This window comes from Saccoglossus kowalevskii, chromosome 14 (assembly GCF_978046115.1).
Source record: "Saccoglossus kowalevskii chromosome 14, keSacKowa6.1, whole genome shotgun sequence".
Lineage (NCBI taxonomy): Eukaryota > Metazoa > Hemichordata > Enteropneusta > Harrimaniidae > Saccoglossus > Saccoglossus kowalevskii.
Window position 1 is genome coordinate 5,252,996 of NC_140654.1, and position 13,819 is coordinate 5,266,814.

General features: G+C 36.3%; 2 protein-coding genes and 1 long non-coding RNA gene across 3 annotated transcripts; 2 read left to right on the top strand and 1 right to left on the bottom strand.

Annotated features, from left to right (window-relative positions):
- The first annotated feature begins 105 nt into the window (after nt 1-105).
- On the top strand, nt 106-576 carry LOC144356122 (uncharacterized). The gene has a single exon (XM_078011008.1). It carries the CDS (start codon nt 106-108, stop codon nt 574-576), a length of 471 nt encoding a protein of 156 aa, XP_077867134.1.
- A 2,520-nt stretch (nt 577-3,096) lies between these two features.
- LOC102810007 (sialate:O-sulfotransferase 1-like) lies at nt 3,097-5,605 on the bottom strand. The gene is made up of 4 exons (XM_006814339.2): nt 5,494-5,605; nt 4,477-4,635; nt 3,752-3,940; nt 3,097-3,446 (listed from the first exon to the last, which is right to left on the bottom strand). Exons 1-4 carry the CDS (start codon nt 5,603-5,605, stop codon nt 3,097-3,099), a joined length of 810 nt encoding a protein of 269 aa, XP_006814402.2.
- A 6,108-nt stretch (nt 5,606-11,713) lies between these two features.
- On the top strand, nt 11,714-12,404 carry LOC146734402 (uncharacterized). Its single transcript, XR_014931480.1, has 2 exons — nt 11,714-11,923; nt 12,368-12,404. It is a non-coding gene; the product is annotated as an uncharacterized LOC146734402 (long non-coding RNA).
- The last annotated feature ends 1,415 nt before the right edge of the window (nt 12,405-13,819 follow it).

Below are 13,819 nucleotides of genomic sequence, written 5' to 3' on the forward strand. Positions count from 1 at the left end.
CACCCGATTGCATTTGCTTCAAGGGCATTGACCCCATGTGAACAAAACTATGCGCAAATAGAAAAGGAAGCTTTGGCGGCCACTTTTGCATGTGAAAAATTTCATATGTACGTGTATGGGAGAGATTTCAGATTGGAATCAGACCACAAACCATTAGAAACAATTGCTAAGAAACCACTTTTCAAAGCGCCACCACGCATACAACGCTTTCTACTTCGTCTACAGAAGTACAGATATACACTAGTGCATGTGCCAGGGAAACAGCTCATTGTTGCCGATGCGCTATCCAGAGCTAATCTTCCAAGCCAAGAGGAAAGAGACATGGAAAAGGAAGTGAACTGCCAAGTACACTTGCTCACAAGCTCACTTGCAGTATCTGAAGCGAAATTAAAAGAACTTCAGACCGCAACAAAACAAGACACTGAACTACAGAAACTCAAGGATGTAATTAGAAACAGATTTCCATCACACAGACGAAACCTTGATAGTTTGCTAGGACCATACTGGCAAGATCAAGACGAATACCATGAGTCAGAGGGACTAATATTCAAAGGAAACCGCATCGTCATACCATGATCTCGCAGATCTGAAATGATAGATATTGTTCATCAGGGACACTTAGGTATCGAAATGTGCAAACGTCGAGCGAAAAGTTTGTTATTTTGGCCAGGCATGCTGTCTGATCTTACCGACAAGATAACAAAATGTGGAGTTTGTCAAAAATACTCACGAAAACAACAGAAAGAGCCGTTGAAACCCCAAAAAACACCAACTAGACCATGGAAACATACAGCCAGTAATTTGTTCTATTTCCATTGCAAAGACTATTTGTTAATAGTAGATGCATACTCAGGCTTTTTCGAAGTCGACATGTTAGAAGACACAAGCTCAGAAACCGTCATAAAACACATTAAACGATCATTTGCCCGTCATGGTATCCCGGAAACACTCCTAACAGACAACGGTCCACAATTTACAAGTCGTAAATTCAAGGATTTTAGTAGAAAGTGGACATTTACCCATAAAACGTCAAGTCCCAACTACCCAAGATCAAACGGTCTTGCTGAAAGAACCGTTCAAACAGTTAAGAATTTGTTAAAGAAAGCTAAGGAGGCTGGTCAGGACCCCTATCTTGCTTTATTAACATACCGCGACACACCTCGTGAGAGTGATTTAGAGTCACCAGCACAACTACTCCTAGGTCGCCGGTTGAGATCACAACTACCCATACTCGCTGAGAAATTACAACCAAAACACCCAAATAGCGATATAGTGCACAAGAAACTACTAGATCGCAAAAACATTATGAAGAAAATGCATGACCGTCATTCCAGGCAGTTGCCATACCAACCCTTGAAACCAGGTGACCAAGTTCGTGTCCAAAATGACAAAATCTGGACACCGGGAGAGGTAGTAGCAGCAGCAGAACAACCCAGATCATACCAGATCCTAACACCCAATGGAAAAGTACTCAGGAGAAACAGAAGTCACATTAAGAAAATTCCAGACAGTAGTGAGAAAACCAGCAGTGAACAATTACCACCAGTTCCCATAGAAGAAAATATTGAACCCAATCGAAACACTACAAATGCTCAGGAGCACAGTCCTAGAGAAATTGCAAAACCGGCAATTATAACTAAGTCTGGTAGAATTGTGAAACCAAACAGAAAATATCACGATTTTGTAAAATAGAAGTTGACTTAGTCATAACAGGGCAGAATAATCCCTTACTGAGTCACGTGGAGTCATAAGGCAGTCTACCCTTATCTCCAAGTCATGTTTAAACATATTACGTGTTACTAGTTTATTATTAAGTTGATAGAATTAAGATGTTTCCAAAATTATAAATTTTGAGTTCAAGTTTAAATATAAAGAATTCCAAAACTATATGAAAACTTTATATGACACATCAAACAACAAGACTCTTAAACTGTCAGTCACTTTTTATTTATCTTCAAACAAAAGGGGATGTCATAGTGTTATAGCGCCAGCTACAGTTTATACTTGTAATTTATATGTATTCGTTTTTGGTACATGCGCAATAAAGACACTTCTCCAACCGGACACCATCTTGTCTGAGTTATTTATAGTTTACAGGTACGGCTTCTAGAACCGTGCCCAAACCTATGTTAAAGTTTCACATGTCAGTGTCCCATGCAATGTATATATCACATGTACTATAAATTGATTATTTACACAAATCTCGAACACTGACGACTTTTCGTGTTCTTAACAAAATATTTGCTGCTTTCATTGTCACGTGATATGTTTGAAGCCCCACATAATCTCGCGAGATCTGTAATTACTTGGTGTATATGAGCGAGAACTAATATACAAATTTCTGACATATGCGAACAGGATACATGTCTGTTTCTGTCCTGTATCTACGATATTGCAATCCATTTTTTTATTGGACAATTGCCTGCCTCTCGTAATAACATTTGAAAGTGAACTAATTGTTTTTAAATATTGATCATGAAACAGTGACTTAAACTAATATTAAAAATGCCCAACATGGACGGACTGCATCGTCTTTCACACTATTCATGAATCATATTGGGTTTCATGTACATAATTGAAGCATTGCACGCTCTCATGTTCTTCCACGACTTCTGCGTGCCTCGAAACAATGCGAATTGATATTTGAGCTATTGATTACTTTATATAACGTGTTTTACTGCATCCGCAACGTGCTTTCATCAGGCCAATAACAGACCCCGTTCCAGTTATCATCAAATACTTTATATTTAAAGCGGGGGGGGGGTCATCACCTGCGCACGCGCTGGAATTGAGTCCCAAGCGACGATAACACACGCTAAAAACGCAAAGGCTCGTGGGTAGACGCGCGTTTGTAAACAATGCAAAAGTGACATTCTATGGCCATCTGACGCATGCGCAGTTGACGACTCCCCCGCTTTAATATGTGGCTCCGTGTTCATGATTAATGTACAATCTTGACAATCGCACTGTTATTCCATGCATATGCCAATCACACAAACTGTATTTATATTGAGATTTAGACTACATCCATGTATTCGCCTAGACTACGATTAAATGTGCATACTTCCACCGTGATACTCATCCGTGTCGTTTTGTTCATGTAGTAAATGAATCATAACGTTGTTTTTGTTTTGATATTAGCTCAGATATATAACTGGATTCTATTTTTAATATTTCTATCGTTTTATTGTCCAGTCCATTCATGGTAATGTTGTTTTTCGCTTGTCTGTGAAATTGTCCTTCCATGTCTTTTTTCACACAATGCATTCGACGTTCCTTCTCGCTAATATTGAGAAAATCCAACATACGGGTAACTTCACCTATTGTATCTTTCATGACATCCTCATAGTGTACTATTAACAATGATCCATTGTATCGTGTTAACCAGAAAGTGACGACGTTATGCAGCCTGGAGATTTGTCTCGCTATATCCCGTGACTTAACACCTGTGAGGGAAGAGATAATATTAGCAATTCAAATGCTCTGTTTATGAATGTTAAGTGATCTAGCGTCGAAGCGCTTCATAACATAAATAGAAGTAAGCGACTCTATTCAGAGTCGATACTGTTTTGATCTATAATCGTCCAACAATGACATACTGTTGAGAGATTCACCGTATTCTAATTAACTAACGATTACCCAACCAAGCATTTTGACCTAGAGTTCAATGGCTAGAGCACGTGACTTATTGGCAGGAAGGCCCTTGATATTTAAAAAGCCATGCTAATTGTGTATTTCCTGAATCACATACTTCTTGCGTGTGCTACTCCGGTGTGGCTCCGACTCTTGCGTCTGTTAATTTCTGATATACAGCAGTCAAGTACATTTCTCATCAACAATATTGCCGCATTGAAGGTTGTATTTACTTGGTTACTTCCTTCATGAATTTTGACAACAACCGTTCTTCCTGATGTTGGGTTATCACGTTCACCTCTGAATCCTTTTTTTACAAACGTAAAATAAAATGTTATGTATAATAACTAGTAATTGTGAACTATATGTATGTATTTACTATGTATTTACTAAAACCGAGTGATTGGGGGTTATATGTATGTATTTACCAATATGTGCCACTATTCCATGTTAACTAAGATCAGCAGGTCTTAAAATTCACAATTAATTGTGGAAAAGATGAGAAAGATTCACTGTACTTGTCGGGGTACAAGTTAGTCTACTATCGATTAGGCGGTGGTTGGTTCTACTGGTAGGAATATTCAGAATTGTTATTAGAACAATAACAACTGAAGAAAACAGTGGTCCTAATATCCAATGTCTTGTATACTCTTGACATGATATTAAAGCGGGAGGGTCGTCACCTGCGCACGCGCGGGAATTGAGTCCCAAGCGACGATAACAACACACACTAAAAACGCAAAGACTAATGGGTAGTCGCTTGTTTGTAAACAATGACACGCTATGTCCATTTGACGCATGTGCAGGTGACAATTCCCCCGCTTTAAATAGTCTGGTTATCACCTTTATTGAACAACTGGCCATCATGGAACACTGATCCCGTGTATATACCAGTAGCTTGTTGTAAAAGATGACGAACCCACGTATTCCCTGCACCTGGTGGACTTGCTAAGGCGACAACGGGAAGATTCTCTGAGAAACGTAGCTCACAACTACTGTTTTCTGTAAACGTTTTTGAAATGTTATTATGTTCTTAAAAAAATAAAATTAAAATAATATATATATATATATATATAATTTTGTTTTCAGATTTTACCATCCAACTACAGTGAAGGTATTACCTGCCCACCGAAATTGTCCAGCCAGATAAATCACAGAAAAGTTAAAAAGCCGTTGCCGGTGAAAGATTACCCTAACTTTGAGGTCTAATTTCTTGGTGATGAAAAATGATATCAAAAATCATAGTAAATTTGTGCCCATACTCAACCTGAGTATATATTATGGAAGGAGATACATTTGGCGCGAAACCACTACTCAAAAATCAGTTTGGCTGTTGCCATGTAAACAAAGGGCCAGGAAATTGTTAGATTTTACCACACAATTAGAAAGACGGTATGACATGCCTACCAAGTATGAAAAGCCATTCTGGTGAAACGTAGCCCCAACTATGAGGTCAATTTTCTCGGAAATGAAAAAAAAATACATAGTAAATTTGTGCTCACACTCAAGCTAAGTAGTATGAGCTATGTAGGAGGTTTTTACATTTGACGCGAAGCTATTAAAAAATCATTTTTTTTAACTATGGCGACGGTGGGCCAGAATTTGTTTCTGATTTTTACCGTCTAACTAGAATGAAGGTGTGACCTGCAGAAGAACTAACACAGAAGAATTAACACGTGAAGACACACACCCACACACAAAAGTGATTTTTAAGGGCAGTTATCGTATGCTTACAATAGTATTATCATATATGCAAATTATCCATAATCTAATAATAGTATAATCGTTTTGACAATATCTGTATATAATACACTGTATGGAACATGGACATGTATATATCTGCTAAATTTGGAAATATACCTGAAATGGTTGCGTTAGTGAATATTAATGATCGCTGTTCGTCATTTAATCCTAAAACTGTACTTGGTAGTGCTTTTCCATCTAGGTTCGCAGTGTGGTCTGTATTATTCATCTGTTCATTCTCCGGTCTGCAACAATCTATATGAAATGTCCAGTGACTTTGTCGCTCACGTCGCGACAAATATAGAAAAATACCGATTAGTATCAGTATGTAAGACATAAATACTAAGTTAGTTTTGAATTTTCCGTATTTAAACATCATTCAAACCCCTATTTCGATGTCGGCGTCCATACATGAAAATCGTTGAATGGCACAGCTCGCGTATGACTAGATTTGCGTACATTCACTCTCGCTGTGTATTAATACAGGACGATTAGTTTAGCATGGAGATTAAGCATTGTATCTGTTAAAAGAATGCAAAGTGATAGTCGACACTCGTACACGTTTGGTAACATATTGTTGCATGAAGATTAATAGACTGCGCCAGTCTAGGAGATTAAGTATTGTATCTGTTAACAGAATGCTAAGTGGTACTTACTAACACAGAATAACCGATCCTTCGATGTGTGCGAACTCTACACTGTAAATCGTCGGAGCTCTTTTGTGTTTTTCATGAAAACACAGTGTTTAAATTGAAAACATTAAATTATAAAATATCTGCATTTTCTATCAAAACATTAAATTATAAAATATCTGCATTTTCTATCAAACCATTAGTGTTTTAGTATTTTTTGGAAAGGTGTTAACTGGGGTAATTATATCACTTTTTGTTTAAAATTAATCACATTGTGGACACTCAAAAATACACCTTTTCAAAATAAAACAATGTTTTACGAGGACATAAATGTGTCATTAAAGTGTTTATTGATATGACATTTATGGAATAATGCAACAATGTTATGGCAGCAGTACTATTGAGTGAAACAGAAATAAGGTATGAGACTCGAACTGGAGGCTGAGATGGACATTACATTATCCAGGGAATTATGTTGTGTGTTAAATACTTCAACTGGAAATCAAGACACTAATTTGTTGCCTAATGGAGTTTGATATTTTGTGAGCTGTGGCGGTGGTTCGAATCACATCGGAACATTCACACATGTGATTTAAACATTGTTTTCGAAAACTGCTCAATAGACCATTTTCCGTTCACTACGAGAATCACGCGTTATGCGTGAAATCGAACATAAAAACAGGACAAACAAAGGTCATAGCGTCGTAGTGGCGTCAAACATGGCGTGGGATTCAACAAACGCGAAAGTATTTTGGGGGACATTTCCATGCTTAATAATGTGCTGTACACATTTGATGATAGGCAATTTTGATTAAGTAAGGGTATTCGGAAGCAATATTCCTCTGTCGAAGATCGGCCGGTCGATGTGAGCTACGAAATAAAGAAATTCGAGTTGAAAATCAAATCGTTCGATTTTTACAACAGACGTTCGACGCGCGTCTTTCATGCATCTCGCGAGATCTCGCAATTGTACGGAAAATCACCTATTTGAAACACTTCTAAAAGCACAATCGCCAACGATGTTTCAACCGAAAATACCAGACGCTGTAACTTATGGCGTTACAGTGACAGATGTATAATAATGGCATTACTACATACCTGTGCGAATTTTCGCACCTCTAAGTTTCTTATAATATAAATATTTCACGATTTAGAAATTTCATAAATACAATACTGATATGAAAACTAATATAAAACGATAATTTAGGTTGCTACTTTTTTTGTGTGACACTTTCGTAAACTAGGTGTTTAAAATGAACACTATTTGCGTGTTCAGGTAACTGGGTACTCATGTCGCGTGTACGATCATTCAACAATCAGGAGCATGTGGACAGGAGGCATCGTTGTTAAAGCAGCAACAACAATTTGGACCGATTGCCTTTTAGATTTACTGAGAAAGACGGGAACCAGCAGATATCCTAAATCAAATTGAAGATGTGGTGGTATTGTTATAAATATGTGTGGAAAATATAATTTATAGAACCAATATCGACATAGTCATTTGCAGCGGCTGTCATGAATTTGTTTTTGCGTATCTGTTGTCCGACTTGATTAGCTGGTTACTGTCATCATTTCGGCTCATGCGAGGTCCTGGACGGAACTTGACTCAGTGATTTGGAACTAATTACGATATAACCGTTGCCAACCGGACTACTATTTCTGACTTTTGGTATTTGCAGTTATTAATATAGTGAAGGATTAATCAAACGATATGCGTGTCCAGTACTTAGTGTGATTGGCTGTATGATTGAAGGTGACGCCCTAGAGTCATTAAACTTCTTTGTAATTGGTTAAGTTTTGATACGTAATAAACGGTCGAAGTCCTTGGTCCCAAAGGGAGCTCCACGAGGCCAGAGAGTCTTGGTCAGTCCTGGACCGAGTCTCCGAGGAGGCGTTCTCGATGTGGCTAAATACTGGCTATTGAAACGTATTTCGTTGTGTGAGTCTATTTGACTGTAAAACTTAAGTGACTTTCCCGGTCCGGTACCTCAAGCAGACTTGATAGAGACGAGAATAATTCCCCATGACACGGCCTCCAATCATTTAATTGCGTGCGGGCTGGTACGGTACATGACGTAACACAAATTCATGCATTTACAAGACCAGAGAATTGCATACTGTATACATTTCTATGCCGACAACCCATGATCATGATCTTAATTACCAAATAAAATTACAGAACAGATTTCAGGAAAACGCAGTTCTATAAGTGTTACTTGTGCGTAGTAATATTTTTGTTTCTACATAATTTATAACAGTTATATTTCTGATTCAAATATCACATTCTACGAAACAACAATAATGATAATTAATTTTACATTACTTACTGAATTTTGATGTTGTATTTTTTTCACACTGAATAGAAAAAATAAAGGTTTGGTAAGAGCGGACGAGATGATTTTGCTAATATTGGGAATTAGTTTTGTCCTGTTAATTTGTTAATTATTAAAATGAAAGGTAAATGAGATTAAATGGATGTAGTGCAGATTTGTGGATTTGGTGAGAATGGGATTGGAATAAAGTCAAATTATAGCAAGTGAACAAGTGGTTTATTTTATTTGTCCGACTATGACTAGGATGTGCTCGAAAAGGCTGCATTCGAGACAACAATACCACAGGGAAAGAGATTGGGCACGTTAATTCATATCAAAGAACAAGTTTAAAGATGTTTTCGTTTGTTTTAGTTTATTATTCATTTGAATTGTCCATGTTATACACAAACTTATCTTGTTAATACTCATATTGATTAATAAATATTTACATGATTATGTAATGTGTTAATTATATGATATGATTATTGTGCAATCGTACAAAAATGCTCGATCGCGAAACGTATCATTTGATATATTTTGCACATTAACACTTTCCAACTTTATGTTTCAAGTGAAGTCGTGTATTTTTTATTGCATAGTTAAAGCACTTTTGAAAGTGTTGTGATATTGAGCATTTTTCAATACGTGTTTCAGGTGGGAACATAATGTGTTGTATACAAAACTATCCCCGAAATGTTACAATCAAAAACACTGACTTACAAGGGTTTTCATCATAAATACTTTGCAGATTATAAACGCGTGTTTTTTAAAGTGGGAACAAGCTTATAAACAGTTTGAATGTTTTACCCCAAAACAGAACAAATGTTTTATTTTAAAACAGTAGTGTTGCAATATAATCCATTTGCGATTTTAAGCAAAAAACTGTAATGTGTTTAATTATAAAACACTTAAGTGGTTTTAAAAAACAAAATTGCATCATAATTTAAATTTAAATATTTTATAGTGTAATCAACAGATTATCGGTTCATATAAAATACATATCATAACTACGGATCATGGTATAAAATATTCTTTATATTGGAAACCTCGTGTGTTTATTCAGTCGCTGAGAAAATTACTGAAATTAAGAAAAACTTCTGGCAAATATCATGAATGCGCAGAATCGCTGCACCGTGCATGCAACGCTTAATACATGTTAATTGTTAGAAAAATCGCAAACAGTGAACACAAAGTTTGTATATATATTTGTATGAGTTATATACGGCAGGATACAAATCACTAACACAATCCATCAGGCCTAATGAGTGTATTGTAAGACTAATTAATTTCTTTTCACGTTTATAGGACATATACTATATAGGTATAAGTGTCCGTATTTAATAAACATAATTACAGCAATTCAAGGTACTGATTTGATGCCGAAGTGGTGCTAGATGTTGATAAGTTACTACAATAGGTTACACACTTTGTTTTCACAATTACAGAAGTTGTTACAAATAATGCAGACAGCATGTCAGCAATTTGAAGCGCCCCGGAAGGAAGCTCCGCCCATAAAAGTGGCTGTACATTTGTTTTGAATTTCTCCTCCAATAAACGATCGAAGATCTCAACTTAGTTTTTCTACTTCAATTTGCGTCTCATGTTATTTCAGGGAGAGGGGCGCATAAAGTGGTGGCACTGTAAAGAACGCTAGTTAGAGTTATTTGACAGAACTAGCTGACCGACTGATCATGGCAGAATTGTTGATCAAAGTGCAGTATTCCTACTATGAAAATATCCATATCACGCCTATCTATATAACTGAAAGCTGCCTGCAACTTCGTCCAGTATATCAATAATGAAATTGAATACATAAGTAGAATGGGTGTTATTCGATTATTAGTTCTCTACGATGAGAACCAAAAGGTTGTCACCAAATAATGCTGCTGCTTTGATTTTTCAAGCTTTCTTTTTTTACAAAACCCCCGCTGTTTTTACATAACTCATTATTATTCAAAATAACACCCATGTTTATTTAGTAATCACGTGACTAATTCGTGGTACATATCGCAGACCATTTTTTTCAAAAAGCCAAAAACAAGGGTTTCAAGAAAATATATATTTTGCCATGCTTCAAAACACTTTTTCCCTTGAGAAATATTTTTACATTTTAGAGAATTATAACTCTACCGTATCCGCAAACAGCTTATGACTAGCAACACACGATCACACGTCCGGGGAGGGTTGCCGCCGTACATAAATCGTCTTCGAGTAGTTTTGTCGAATTTCCCGTCCGTAAATGCTCAGTCTCAACGTTTTATAATATTCGACATAGTCTATACGTTGTCAGTTTTTTGATCGCGGCAGGATACTCTCGATGGTAACAAACTGTTTGATGATATTATAAGCTGTCTGCTTTGAAACGCCACTTCGATCTTCAGTCTCAGTAAATGAGTAAATCAGTAAATACAAATTGACAACTCTTGTTCTCACTTCAACTGGTTTTTCGACTCCTTGCTTCTCCGTCGTGGTGTTTAAACAACTTGGACAAATGCCGATTTGTAGACACGCAATCAACACGATGACCAAAAGTGACTGAAGACAGACGCGCCGCAAAGTCTGGGGCATCGGACTTTGTAGCAAAAATAGAAAACATTGTGGGCAATATCTGTCAATCATTCCTCTGATTTGCAGTCGATGTTTATTTTTCTAGTTGCAACTTATGTAAAGTGTGTAACCTATTTTACAATGTTATTCATATCTAGCACTACTTCAAACAAGTAACCTGTAGAATACCGTGTGGGTAATATTTTTTATATTGATTTTTGTTGCATTTGCAGCAAATAGTTACCAAACAATGAGAAATCTATAGGATTGAATATACCCCACAACTGGCTTCACATGCATTGTTCATAGTTCATATGGTGCTTACACCAGGATTTAATTACAGCACCTAGGCGGTATGTGGTTACAGCTTAATGTTCCGAGTAATCGCACGAAATTGACATGACAATAGAAATTCATTAAAGACTGGCACTCCCATGCAATTAACAGCGAGTGAAATTCCTGGGATTGAAACATATATTTTGAAGTCACTGATATAGGCAACGAATAACTGCAAGTTGACATAAAGACGAGGTAGTTTATTTAATCAGTGGTCAACTAGAGGCTGAAATTATAATTAATTTGTTTATTTCAATTTCTCCTGACGTCAAATAGAATACACTGGTGAAACACGGTAGTAATTGTGGGTGAAAGGATGTTTTGGGGTGTAGTTTACATTGTATATGGAGTGGTAGGGTTGGGTGCAATCTGATTAAAATAAGATCCTGGTTTGGGCTTTTTTTTTTTTTTTTTTAAATAATATCATTCATATTTTTTTCATATATTCTATTATTTATTTTTTTCAAAATTTATTTGCTGGTATTTTTTTGAAGTTTTGGTAATCGCGAAAGCCCACAAGGATCTGACCAAGTACCTGTACAAATCGCGTTCAAGTACCTCTCCGCTGACGGGATTAGTCAATCAATCACAGAGCGCCTTACGAAAACATGGTGATGCACTTTGCGCGTGCGCATGAAGTGGTCACACAAAAAATGAAAAAAATGGCGGCGCTTACCGGCCAATCGAGCGAGAAACTCGGAACAAATAATTGACCATGAGGTGAGTATTTGTTGAATATGACATGTTTCCTATTATGATTGAACTATGTCGGGTATTTGGTGGACGGTTAGTCAAGTAACAATATTTATATACGCGAAAATGCGTACTTGTGTGGATATAAATAAAAACACCAGTGTTATTCACAGGCGCTCGGAACGTTTCTTGGATAATAAAAAACGACCTAAAGTAGAATCGACATAATTAGTCAGTCGCCTACCACTCATGTTAGTCACATTAACAAGGATACAAGGAGATTGTGTTTTAATATTGTCGCCTCCTGTCTCATTAATGAAAGACCAAGTCACAGTCCCTCTATCCTCTACTGTCACTGGAAATTGTTTAATTTGACTGGTTCATCTCATTTCGAAATCTATACTTCCTGTTATTATTTTAATATCTTGGTGATTAGTTTCTAAGTGATTGATTAATTGGTAATTCTTCCAGATAGACAGTTTGACTTTGTTGGGATTTAGTGCAAAAATGTGATATCCAGATTGATAGAAAGTTGCCAACCTATATATATGGTACCCCAAAGGAACAAAGCACACCTTCATAGACATGCTACATCAACATCATGGTGATAATGTTGAATTATTGGTAGTTGATGAAGTTAATATGTATGTTGTATGCTTGCTTGTAAAATTTGTATGCATGTTATTTCCATAATTGACACTAGAGGCATTTTGAGTCGATCTGTAATTCTAAACCACTCACTGCATCATGGGAAAGAACTTCCATTGTATATATAATCTGGAAACTGACTAAATTCTTATGTAAATTTTATGAAATTTTTCAACAATATTAGGATTTGTATCACTATATTAATATACAATTTTTTCATCCTATGTCAGAGATTTTTTTGAGAAACAAGTGAAAAAAAACCATTATCACCATATACATGTACCACATTTTGGACTCTTGTAATCTCGATTTTATTTATTTTATTTTGAGTATCCTGATGGCCCAGTACCGATAATGATAAAACTATGACAAACATGACCTAATCTTGAATTCAACATGAATCTCTTTAACATCTAAATTTAGCATAATTTTTTTGATCAATTTAACAGGGGTGAAAAATCTGATGCAAGTAACAAAAGCAGACGAAAGGCACAAGAAGGGGCATTCCGAACTAGGGAACTGAGATAGTTTTTTCCTGGTGTCGGAGTTTTTGCATTAACAGCAACAGCATCAAAATGTCTGCAAAATCAGATTAAAGAAAATTTAATTATGCAGACTGCAAAGTTGTAAATGTTTGCCCAAACAGAGATAATATCAGACTATCTGTTTTGAAGATTCAACGAGATATCCCATCATCATTTTATTGAATGGTCGACAAGCTACGAGAAGATCTACATGAATCCCAAAGGACAATAGTATACTGTTCATCTATTGATGCAACAGAAACACTTATTATTTTTTTTAAGGAGGAATACCCTCAATTACAGCGAGACGGATAATACAGTCCAGGAATCGCACTTAAAAGAGTTTACTAAATTATCTACTTCTAATTTTGAGATTATTTTTTGTACAACAGCTCTTGGGCATTGACATGAAATCAATATACCATGTACTTCACTATGGGTCATCATTTGATCTCGAGAGCTATATACAAGAATCTGGCAGAGTTGGAAGAGATGGTAAACCATCTCATGCCGCGTTATTTTATCACGGTGGAATGTTACGCGACATTTGTCCAGAACTGAAAAGTTATGTCAAAAATGATACTCTTTGTAGGAGAGTTAAATTATTTGAAGATTTTACATCCAGTAAAGACTCAAGTGTTTTAAAAAACAAGGAATCACATCACAACTGCTGTGATATATGTGAACGGAACTGTTCTTGTAGTAATTACGACTCTCATGCTAACTGTGTAGAAAAATATATGGTCCATTA

Excerpts from the sequence above, each read along its gene's own strand:
- LOC102810007 (XM_006814339.2), bottom strand. The coding sequence starts at position 5,605 with ATGAATAATACAGACCACACTGCGAACCTAGATGGAAAAGCACTACCA. Across the intron at positions 4,636-5,493 it reads CACTAACGCAACCATTTCAG|AAAACAGTAGTTGTGAGCTA; the intron begins GTATATTTCCAA and ends AAACGTTTACAG. Across the intron at positions 3,941-4,476 it reads TGGCCAGTTGTTCAATAAAG|GATTCAGAGGTGAACGTGAT; the intron begins GTGATAACCAGA and ends TTGTAAAAAAAG.
- LOC144356122 (XM_078011008.1), top strand. The coding sequence starts at position 106 with ATGTACGTGTATGGGAGAGATTTCAGATTGGAATCAGACCACAAACCA.